At 41.3% G+C, this 12,468-nt stretch overlaps 2 protein-coding genes across 12 annotated transcripts in view; both read right to left on the reverse strand.

Moving 5' to 3' along the window:
- NLGN4X (neuroligin 4 X-linked) overlaps nucleotides 1-2,585 on the reverse strand; it is an 886,820-nt gene extending 884,235 nt beyond the window's left edge. For all 11 annotated transcript variants that reach the window (XM_082375567.1, XM_082375570.1, XM_082375557.1 and 8 more), the window contains exon 1: nucleotides 1,807-2,585. The gene's annotated coding sequence lies outside the window, so the exon portion shown is untranslated. The remainder of the gene's footprint in view (nucleotides 1-1,806) is intronic.
- Nucleotides 2,586-2,773: 188 nt separating this feature from the next.
- PUDP (pseudouridine 5'-phosphatase) overlaps nucleotides 2,774-12,468 on the reverse strand; it is a 133,097-nt gene continuing 123,402 nt past the window's right edge. Inside the window, exon 4 of the mRNA XM_082375904.1 lies at nucleotides 2,774-2,984. Coding sequence (XP_082232030.1) covers nucleotides 2,904-2,984 — 81 coding nt within the window. The 3' untranslated portion in view covers nucleotides 2,774-2,903. The remainder of the gene's footprint in view (nucleotides 2,985-12,468) is intronic.

A 12,468-nucleotide genomic window follows, 5' to 3' on the forward strand; every position in this document is an offset into this window, starting at 1 on the left:
TTGCCCAGTACACTGACTACGTTTCTTCAACCCCCGGCAGGGCTCCAATAGACAGCCTGGTCCCCAAAGCGTCTGTGAAAAGGAGGCAGGGGAGTCCATGTGGACACGGAGGGTGTGGACGCCTCCAAAATCACACGAGGGTGAGTTACCCAATTACCAACCAGCCAGCCACCCACAGAAACTCCCCTGAAGGCATCTGCTCTTGAAGTGGACGTGGGCGTTGCGCCTCATTGTCTACAGATGGTGTTCCATCTGGAGGTGTTCCACCTCCCCCAAGCCCACAGGGGTCACTGTCTCTTGGCAGCTGTATCAAGGGTGACTCTACCATAGTGAGCAACCAAGGGGGTATGAAAGAATGTCCCCATGGGACGCCCATTCTAGGAACAAAGGCAGATCTCCCAGCTCTTTGGAACAGATATCTTGGCAAAAGCTAATTAGCCTCTAAACCCTAATCACAACTAAGGCACACAATCTACTGCATCTGATAACGTGAAAGGTACAATCATAGTTTCTAAGCACAGAGCACTTTCACCTGTTTAAGCAAATCTGAACGGAAAAAAAATATATCATTTTATAAGTTTTCTACTAAACACCCGTAGCTCTAGACAACAGATTCTGACTTAGCTCAGCGATGAGGTGCCATTCACCCAACCTTTAGCCATACTGTAAAACCCGGTTTTGGAAGGTACGCTGCTACTTAAAGCTAGAAGTTGATACGGTACTTGCTTAGTGCTGTGGAACACTGCAGAATGCAAGAAGGGGCCTGCAAAGGGCCTCCTAAAATAAATATTTCCTTTTCGGCAGAAAATATCATTGTAGGGTCCCCATGGGTAGGGGAGTGGGCACTGCACAGTAGATGGGCTGACACTGCATTTGAGAGTGGAAAGAATATATCCAGCATGCAGAATACACTGGGCTTCTCCTATTGGGCCGTACGTGCTGGGCCTCTTTGCATTCACCTTCTAAAATGAAACTTCCCCAGACAATAATTATTCTTGTTTTCAAAGAAGAGAATAACCATTGCTCTCTTGGTGGCTCCAAACTCAGAATTTCAGGGTCTAATTTAGACGTACTCACTTAACAAGCCAAGCTTTTATCCATAAAGTAAGACTAGAGGAAAAGAGAGAATGATTTTTATGATGGGTGGCTTCAATGGACGTCACAGAAACTTCTAGATGCAGCCCCAGTCTTGCACCCCTAGGGTCAAGGCTGCACCACCAACAAGATGGTGGTCCAAGTTCATGGGGCCACTTGGTGGATCCATTTACATAGGTGGTGCTCCTGGAGCTTTACACAGCAGCTCCTACATAATTCTGGACATTAATATGCTCAGGGAGACTTGAGAATAGCCCTTTTGAAGTAAGGTTCAGCATCACTGTCTCAGCTACTTCCTTGGGGAATTCTGAACGTGGGTTCCATTAAAAAAACAATACAGCATCAAAGGGGCATACTACCACTGCTTCTTTGGAGATTTCACTCCCACATGATACCTCTTGGATGAGAATCAAAGCTTTTCGTGTACCTACCATTCTAGGAGCCAAAATACCAAGGTGAAAACCCTCCCATGTGATTGTTTGAGCACCGAATACAAACAAAATAATTAGCAACTCAAAGGGCATTTCAAACACGCGCCAACATGGAACCATGCGAAACAGGGAAGATTCCTGTTTGTAAATTCCGACAGACAGACTTTAAGGATTCATATCCTAGGCAACAGAAATGTGCTCTGTAAAAGAAATCTTCCCAGAGGCTTTTCCATCTTTACCACGGTTAAGCTTACATTTAAATAAACGAGGAGTTTCTTACCTGTCTACCAAGTGGTCCTTCGGCAAATCAGCTCCCTGCTCTCCAAGTCACTCCACAAATGAGGAGAAAGAACCAGATCTCATTGTGGGCACCACAGGCTGTCCTCCTAGTGGAAGGGCAGTAGAAACTTCAGCATCAAGCCTTCAGAATGTAGACGCCAAAGTGTCAAGTGCAATTATCTAAGAAGAGAGGGCCTGGTGTAAAACATCAATGCCCCGCAAATAGAAAAATGGCATCTTTGACTGAGAGTCAATAGTACACACATTCATGGAGTTTCTTCCCCAGAATAGAGACTGTTTCTATGTTGACACACATCTCTTGTACCTTTGAGACACTGGAGTGCGTTTATGGCAGTCATAGGATAAGTCATTATTTCCATGCGCTGTGGTTTGAGTTTGTGACTTTGGACACATTGATCATTAAGGCAGAGGGGAGATACAAGTACTGACAAACTCTCAGCAGCACCTAAGCTAGGACATCCGAGAGGTGGCTACCTGGGGCCTCTGCTTGGGGCCCCACGTGATGGGGCTCCCAGGTCAGTGATTCAAGGAACCAAAGGCAGGTAGACTCTCCATCACCTGGGGCTAGAACACTGAGGCCCTTACCCTGCCAGGCCATAAAAAGCCCCACCATGGCAAAGAGAGTCAGCACAATGAAAAAGGTATGGGATCTGTATCGAGAATATGAACCTGGGCTCTGCCATTTTGCAGTGTGGTGGCCACGGACTTGGCAGGAATATGGAGAAGGACCTCCTGGAAATTCTTGGATTCCAGGCCCTCGAGACCTCCTGTCCTGGCAAAACAAATTCTCCACATGGCCCAGCCCCACTAGCCTGGACACCGAAGTTTAGGGCCAGGGTACTAGGTTGTCGTGAAATGGTCCTTTTCCCTGATGAGCCCTCATGCAACAGGTGGCCATTAAACATTGCTTAAAGGATGTGAGGCATTCAGGAATATCCCATGGCTATGGTTTCCAGAAGATTCCAGTAAGAGAGGAAACTCTGTCCGCCTTCTTTATTTTTCAAGCCCAATTCTGTAGAGTGCACTGCGGCCCTCTGTACATCATGAGGTGTGACATCCTAGAGGTCCTTTGGCTTTTCAGCGATCTCTTTGATGGAGCCCAAGATGGTCTTCATGCTGAATTCCATCTTCAGTGGGCAATATTGTATAAAGTTCTTTCTGAAAGAAAAGGGAAAAGAACCAGAATCAACAATGGAAACGTATCTGTTTTACTCTGTGTTATTTAAATTACTGGAATAAAGAAAGTAACCTTAAGTTTAATTTTAGTTTTAGTTTGCTTTTAATAAACTTGTCCAGATTGAATTTACCACTAAAGAATGAGAAAATAGCAATAATTGACTCCATTTAGGTCAAATGTTGGTAATGATGTTTGATCAAAGGCAGATTATCTAACAAAGGAACAAATGACAGTGATCCTCCCAGATTAAAAACAACAACAAAGAAGACATAACAAAACCAAAGGGAAAAAAAAACTTTCAAGAATCAATTCTGGGCCATCTGAGCCAAGGAATATTTTTACAGATTGGGATGGTAAGTCATGACAGTACTATGAAGCTACCAAAAGCAAAAAGGTAAGGCTTTTTTTTTTTTTTTTAAAGTATTAGCCTTTTTTTTTTTTTTAATTAATTTATTTATTTTTGGCTGTGTTGGGTCTTCGTTTCTATGCAAGGGCTTTCTCCAGCTGCAGCAAGCGGGGGCCACTCTTCATCGTGATGTGCGGGCCTCTCACTATCTCGGCCTCTCTTGTTGCGGAGCACAGGCTCCAGACGCGCAGGCTCAGCAGCCGTGGCCCACGGGCCCAGCTGCTCCGCGGCACGTGGGATCCTCCCAGACCAGGGCTCGAACCCGCGTTCCCCGCGTTAGCAGGCAGACTCCCAACCACTGCGCCACCAGGGAAGCCCCAAAGGTAAGGCTTTTGATACAGCTGAAAATGTGAACTGTATTCCACAACCTTGGTTTCCTGTCTCTTGATAAAGCAGCCTGCATTCAATCCTTTCCCAAGTCCATCCGCCAGCCTCATGACCTCTGAACTTTAGATGTCCAGGATTGCACCTCAAAGTAACGCTAAATAGGACTGCTTGCTAAAGCTCTGGACCAGCTCATTGCAGACACTGCCAGGATCACATATCAAGGAACAGGCAGAGGATAAGTATCGTTAGACGTGAAACAAAGACTCAAGACTCATGGCTGAGAGTTGCTTCTAGCTTAATACTAAGTTATTTAACATTTACTGTTATAAAATGTTATAACAATGCTATAATATATAAAATATAATGTAATAATTTAATGTTATATTATATAATACTGTTATCTTCCAAAGTATGTCTTCTTGCAGCTAAATCAGCAGGCAATTGGTACAATTTGACCGTACCAATCAATACACTGTGATTAAAATATTTCAAAATAAATACAATGCAGGATTTTTGGAAAGTGCCATTTTTTATTTTGTTTAGTTCTTCAGTCATGGTCACTGCCCTCCCCAGCCCTGATCTAGATAACACTAACAAAAATATGTTCTCCATGACTCAACCTGTTCTAGACATACTGATGAAGAGATCAGAGGGAATTGTTAATTACAGAGTTCTGGACTGTAAGTTTGTTCCACAAACTCCTTGCCGATAAAAATGAAAGTGATAAATTGGCTGTCACCACTTTGGAGATAAAGACAGTGGCATCTCACTGTCATGGGCATCGCTTTATAGGCACAAATGGCATATTTAAGGAATGAAATACGAAGGGGGGAGATATGCACAAATGAAAAATAAGGTCGCTGAATTCATCATGGGTGAGATATTCCTTGGTGTAAAAAATTGGTTGTGCAGCTGTGATCCTGCAGCAGTGCCTGCATAGAAAATGTGTTTAAAATGTGTTTTTAAATGCACATGCTCCTAGAACCATTTTATTGGAAGATGAAACACAGCATCTGGTCTCCTGCTCCGTCACCCTTCTCAGAGACAGATTCAAGCACCTCCAGATGAGTAATATCCATGAATTCTGAGGTTAGTGATGGAAATTGATGCTCCATCCCTGCTGAGAACCAGGAGTGACTGCAAGGCCAGGACTAACTAAAGGCTGGACCCCAACAGTTCAGGCTGGTCCTCACTAATGGTTTCAGGGTGAAAGGCACATCTTTAACATTGGTATCACTGTTATAACTCTTCATTTATTTTTATCTTGTTTATTATTTTTCAATATACTTTAAAAATTTCCCCATAAAGTCTTTTCACCAATTTTTTTTTCTATTCATTACTAATCCTTTATATTTTGGGGACTTTTGCGAAAGATATTTTCTAAAAGCGTGTGATCTAATAATTGCCAGCATATAGATATACAAGTGATAGTGAATATTTATGTTGTATCCAGCAACCTTGATAAACCCTCATCGATTCTAACAATTTATCTAAATATTCTCTGAGATCTGAGGTTTTCAAGGTAGACAGTGAATAAGCTCTGAAGGATAACAGCCTCTTCCTTTATAATATTCATACATTTCATTTTATTTTTTCTTTTATCATTGAGTTGGCCTTTAGTACTGCCAACACAAAGCTGAATGGGGGTTGTAATAGAAAGCATTCTTACTCCTGATCTTAAACAGGAATACTTTTGCCTCTTCACTATCAAATATAATACTGAGTTTCAACTCAGTTTTGTTTTTTTTTTTGATAGATATTATTTATCAGTGTAGGAAAGTTATTTTCTATCCCTAATTGCTAAGGATCTTTTTTTTTAATAAGTCAGGAAGAGATATTGACTTGATCAAATGATTTTTCTTCATCAGTTAAGACAATCATACAGGTTTTTCCCTGGTAATTAATAGATTGATCTTTCTAATGTTGATACAGGTTTGTATTACTAGGATAAATCCATTTTTTTCATGATTATTATTCTTTATAGCTTGCTAGATTGTTAATATTCTGTTTAAGGTGTCTGTCCCTATATTTAATAGGATTTATTCTCCTTGGATAATTTAGTTATTAAAGTTAGGCTCAAAAAAATGAGTTAAGTTTGTTTTCTTTGTTCTCTGGAAGAGTTGTAATAGTTTGAAATTACTTGTTGACTGTGAGATTTAACATATAAAACCACAGGGCACAAGCTTTTCTCTGGGGAAAGTTTTCATTTGTTTGTTTGTTTTTGTTGTTGTTGTTTTTACGACTAACTCAGTTTTTATAGTTTATTTCTTCTTGAGTCATACATTTTTCTAGAATTTTGAACATTTAAGTTTTCAACTTTATTGCTATAAAGCTGAAAATGCTATCATTTTATTATCTTCTTGACCTCAGAAGCATCTATACTTAAAAAAAATACTTTATATTTGTTCTCTCCCCCCACCACCTTGTCTTTTCCTCTCCTCCCCTCCCCTCCCCTCTCCCACTCTTCCCTTCTCTTCCCTTTCCGTCCCTCTCCCCTGTCTCTCTCCTATTCAGTCTTGCCAGAAGTTTTCCAGTCTTACTAATTTATTCTTTCTGACTTGCGGAAGTTTTAATCTATCGTTCTTTTCCTAACTCCCTGTGCTAGATGCTCAACTCATTGATTTCCATCCTATTTCTGTCCTCATATAAACATTTAAGGCTTTAAATTTCCCTCTCAATACTGCTTTATTGCATTCCCCTTTAAAAAGTATATAGTGTTATTATTGTTTATCTACATTTTCAGTTTCCTTTATGACTTCTTTTTTGACCCACACAGTGGTTGTTTTTTATAAGTGTGTGCTTTAAAATTTCTATATGGAGGTTTTCTATTTATCTCTTTGTTCCTGATTTCTAACTTAATGCATTATAGGGAGAGAATGTGACATGTCCTATGAGCGTGATGAGATTTACCTGATAATCTGCTTTATGAACTGTGTTCAGTTGTCAAAATTATTCCTTATATTGTATTGAGATACGTATCTTTCGTTTGCAGGCTGCAATGTCCTTTCGCTAACGTGAAACGCATGATTTCTTTTCATTGTATTTTCTGTTTTAAAAATTTCCACAATATAGGGCAGTTATTGAATTGCTGAGCAATGTTAAAAAATAATTCATTCAAGTATGTTGATAGAGTGCTTAGTACATGCTCATTATGGCTGTACACTAGGCATTAAGAATACAGGGATGACAGAGACTAACACAGTGCTTGTTCCCATGGACTTAACTTAGCATCTAGATGGGCAGAGAGATAAGTGCTCACGTAGTTATTTAGTTATTGTTGTGTTAAATGTCACAGAGGGAAAGTACAGTGTGTGATGACGCAGGTTCTTTCTGAGATCAAGCACAGTGGCTATAGCATGCGAGTCATCGCTGGCTGTACTCAGAAGTCTCGGCACAGAAACACCGAAGAGTCACCCAGGAATATGACTCATCAAGTACAGGTGTATCCCTCTAGCCTGCTGTGTCTCTCCTCCTCACCTCCCTCCTTATCTCCACCAGTTCCTAGTGATGTGTCCTCTTTTCCTTTTCTCCCACTTACCCGTTCATTTTTTGGTTCCTAACCACCATAGTGGTCTTTCTCTGAAAACATGTTACGTACTGGATGCTTGGGACAAACCTCCACAACTCTGCAGGTGTGATCTGTTCAGCAGAGTTTCTGATGTCACTCACACTCCAGCAATTGGTTTTTTCCAAACCCAAAGTTACATGGTTTACCAAATTTTGCTCTTAACTGAGGATGTGCATGTATAAATATGAAATAATATTTTAAATAGTTACCGTGCTCTCTGTTATTATAATGAATGCAATCACAAAATGAGGTCCAAAGTAAGGTTATTTCCATTTCTGCCATGTTCAACATCAACATTCATTTATATTGTAGTTGTGTGAGGTGTGAGATTATGTGAGGTTTTGTGTGTGTTTTTGTTTGTTTGGTTGGTTTTGGTTAGACTGATTATGCTGAAGGCTCATATTGCCACGGCCGTCAATTACAATGTCTGGTTATTTCTGTTTTTACCATTGATCAGCCCTGGCCCCTCAAGCTGGTACTTGAGTGGCTGGTGTACTTGAGCAAAACGTGGCACTTTGCTGCTATCGGTCTCCATCTTGTTAGATTCATTCCATTGATCCAGGCCAGCAAGTCTCCTCTGGACCTTGTTTCTTCTTTTCCCTTTCTCATTCCTGGTTTCTTTTGGTCTCAGTTGTGTCATTCAACGTACTGGCTAATCACTACTTTGCACCCCTGATCAGCAGGCTATCCGCTATCCCTTTCCTTGTCCAAGTCTCCCCAGTTGAAATGGTCAACAGGAGAGGGCCAACAGGAGAGCCAGAGAGAAACATACTATGAGAAACATACTCCAGCTGGACATCCATCCCTTAATGATCAACTTCAATCACGTTAAGTTGATCTTGGTTGATCCCAGTCCTCAAGGCTAGGACTGAAGACACTGTCAAAATTCTACTCAGATGGAGATCGTGCCCTTCAAGTCAACTGCATTTCTTGTATTTATTAGTCCAGTGAAATGAGTCTTGTCTGGCAGGACCTGTTAATGATGAGCCCACCGTGACTCACAGTGATCTCCACTTTCTTAGTTAAGTGCTCACCAACCGCCTTTTTAAATACTCCATCTCCAAATGACCCTCAGGGAGGACATTAAGCTCATGTTCCCTCAGAGCTTTGGCTTCCTCAGCGATCTCAAGCGAGTTCTAATCACCAGCTCCAGCCTCCTCTTCTCAACTGTCCCCACTTGACCTCTTCCTGGTATTTTATATTGTCAGCCACCCCATCTTTCTTGGTCACACATTTGTGCAATTCATCTTCTCCTTGGTCTTTGAAAAATCAGAACGTGTGTTCACTTTCAGTCTTGGGGATGGAAATCTCTGCTGTCTTATAATGATTTCTCAACATTGCCAGTGATGATTAGTCCGGACAATGTGTAAGCTCTTTTGAGAAGCAGCTTATCCAGGCTAGAAAATCTCTCCTCCATAACTAGGTTTCCCTTATAACCTCCTTGTGGTCTTAGGATTTTAAGGCTCTTCTAAATGTTAATTTCACAATTACCTGTAACTACCTGACTTCTCAAAGTCAGAGAAGAGGAAGCAAAAATGAAAGTCCAAGAGATACTCCTCCTTGTGAAAAAACTAGTCAATGGTTCTTAACACTATTTAGGTGATGGTACACCTGGAATTTAAAATACTGTCTGTTTATACAGCAGAAGCTAACACAGCATTGTGAAGCAATTATACTCCAATAAAGATGCTAAAAAAATAAAAAATAAATAAAATAAAATACTGTCTGTGAAACGCCTTGATATAATGAAAGACCATGATTATTGGTAGCTATTTTCATCTTACAATCAATTTGGCCAGCCGAAGGTATAATATATGACAAGTACTCTAAAGCAGGGGTCCACAACCCCGGGCCGCAGACCGGTAGTGGTCCATGGCCTGTTAGGAACCGGACCGCATGGCAGGAGGTGAGCAGTGGGCGAGCGAGTGAAGCTTCATCTGCCGCTCCCCGTTGCTCCCCATCACCCCCATTACCGCCTGAACCATCGCTTGCATTACTGCCTGAACCATCTCCCCCCACCCCTGGTCTGTGGAAAAACTGTCTTCCATGAAACCAGTCCCTGGTGCCAAAAAGGTTGGGGACCGTTGCCCTAAAGAACATATAAAAACTACAGCTATGAACGAATACATATACCTTCCCAGCACAAGATATCAAAGTCATCCCATTCTGGGTTTTTCTGCTAACACAGACATACCTCAGAGATGTTGCAGGCTCAATTCCAGACCACCATAATGAAGTAAATATCGCATTAAGAAACTAAGACAGATTTTTTGTTTCCCAGTGCATGTAAAAGTTATGTTTACACTACACTGTAGTCTATTAACTGTGCAATAGCATTATGTCTAAACAACAGTGTACATACGCCAATTTAAAAATACTTTATTGGGACTTCCCTGGTGGTCCATTGTTAAAGAATCCACCTTCCAATGCAGAGGATGTGGTTTGATCCCTGCTCGGGGAACTAAGATCCCACATGCTGCGGGGCAACTAAGCCCAGGTGCCACAACTACTGAGCCCACATGCCTCAACTAGAGAGCCCGAGTGCCACGAACTACAGAGCCCACACACTCTGGAACCCATGCACCACAACTAGAGAAGAGAAAACCCGCACACCACAACTAGAGAGAAGTCCATGCACCGCAATGAAAGATCCCACATGCCACAGTGAAGATCCTGCGTGCCACAACTAAGACCCGATGCAGCCAAATAAAAAAATAAATACATATTAAAAAATAAAATGAAATAAAAATAAAAATACTTTATTACTAGAAAATGCTAACCATCATTTGAGCCTTCAGCGAGTTGTATTCTTTTTGCTGGTGGAGCATTTAAGATGTTGCAAGAATTAACAAAATGGAACACAGAGAGTCAAAGTGAGCAAAATGCTGTTGGAAAAATGGTGCCAATAGACTTGCTCAATGCAGCATTGTCACAAGTCTTCAAAATTTGTAAAAAGCGCAATATCTGTGAAGTGCAATAATATGAGGTCTGCCTGTAATTGCTTGCTTCCTATTTATTTATTTATTGAACAGAGGAGGTTAGTACTTAAAAATAAGAGAAGGCGGGGACTTCTCTGGTGGTCCAGTGGTTAAGAGTCCACCTTCCAAGGAAGGGAATGCAGGTTCGAGCCCTGGTCAGGGAACTAATATCCCACATGCCATGGGGCAACTAAGCCCATGCGCCGCTACTACTGAGCCCATGCACCCTGGAGCCCGTGCACCACAACTAGAGAGAAGGCAGCGTGCCACAACTAAGGCCCAACACAGCCAAATAAATAAATAAATAGATAAATATTTTTCTTAAAAAAGAGAGAGAGAAGGCAGAGGATGCCAAACAATTATTAGGAAAAAGAATTATGAGAGGAAGTATTTTAAATTGAGACTATTTTGTTATTCAAGTTAATTCTGGTGAGTTGTGAAAAGACAATGGCCATCACATAATTTTACAAGCAAGGATCCAAGGCAAACTTGGTGTGCACAGGACACCTACTAAGCTAGGTGGGTCCCCAAAGTTTCCATTACCTACTTGAGACAAGCAGTTACCTGAGTGGAGCTAGTTCTCACCTATTGTTCTACTTTGGGAATTAGTGGCTTTTCTGAAGGAAAAAGTCAGTAAACTCCATTATTTATTTCTCATACCCCCCGATCTCTATTTCATAAAAGGATTAAAGACAATGTCAGATTCACCTAAACAAAGACAAATGTTTGCAGAAGGCAGACAGATGTGAAGTGCTCCAAAGCAAAGGAGAAGTAGTTAGATGCCATGGGATGGAGAGATTTTTGATTTCTCAAGTTTGTTATTGCCTATATATTTCCCCCTTACAGATTACCACTTAAGCCCTTAAATAATTAATGAGTGTATATTCCTTTTTTCCAGGAGTATCATGGAATTGGCACTCAGGAATGACTGTCAAACCATAGCTTAGTTTTGGGGACAAAAAAGCAAGAGACACATCAAGAGATGGAAAGGACACTGGCAGCTATAAAGAATAAATAAGAACTCTAATTTCCTGAGCCCTGGGTGTGGGGGGTGGGTGTGGGTGCGGGGGGAATGGCTAGAGAGTAACACTCAGCCAGCCCTGAGAAGAACCTGTGAAGGCCTCCCATATTTGGCTAGCAAATCCGAAAGGACACAGGTAAGGTCTTCTCTCTGAGTTCTGGCTATAATATTAATTCAAAGGCCCTTTTGTTACTTTTCCTATTTTGAGATGCCTTACCTCATTCTTGGCTTAAGACTTCCTAATACTTCTCTTTAAAATTTCTGCAAAAATTTTATATTCCTTAGTTGCTTATATGCCTCTCCTGTCATATTAAGTCCATGTTCTCCTGATGTCTAAGTTCATTTAGAGGGCTTCTTCCTGAGTTCTTTTGAAATGCCAGCCTACTTGTATTCACTACGATTATTTGCCATTGTACTGTCATGTTCTCATTTTTGAGAAATGCCTGTCCATTCTCTGTTCTTCCTCCACACATAAATAAATGAGTTCTTTTTGATTGTCATCTTAAACTTTTTTTTTTTTAAAGAAAGCCACATCCGTCTCTGAAACTGAGACTTCCCCATAACATCCCTGTAAGCCCATGAAAAGATTGTGGGTTCCTCCCTGGTTATGTGACCCTCATGTTATTCCTGTCAAATCTTCTTTTGCATTATCTTCATTTTTTCCTGCTGTATTTCCCCTTCTGTTTGTGAGAGTACCAATTATACCTACCTTGCACACTCTATGTCAGTGTCTGTTGTCTCCTAGCATTTTTTTCCTGTCAGCACTTTGCATTATAATACGTCCCTGCTCACAGTTAGCAGGGGTCCCCCTGCCTCAAAAATCCAGCATTTGTTTTTTGGAAGGGTGAAAACGATCACCTTTTCTGCTCACCAAGATCAGCACTGCAGGGTCGTTACCATCGGTAAGTTCTCCTCCATCGTGACATGTGTGTAGTCTGCACCTCACAAAGGTGCTGCATTTGAATGTTTCCCTGACTGATCCTGCTTCTTTTCTGCACCCTGCCCTTTGGTCCCCACTTTGCCTTTTCAAGCAAGGTTTTGCCTTTGGGGCTTTACCACCTATGCTGAAGAATATATTGGAGGTGTTCCCTCTCCCTCAGTATGTTCCCTTCACACTGCCCAAGTTTTACTTCAATTGGCAGCGTTTCTTCATATACTGGGGTTC

Source organism: Balaenoptera borealis (assembly GCF_965194805.1).
Source record: "Balaenoptera borealis genome assembly, chromosome: X".
In the NCBI taxonomy this organism is placed as follows: Eukaryota; Metazoa; Chordata; class Mammalia; order Artiodactyla; family Balaenopteridae; genus Balaenoptera; species Balaenoptera borealis.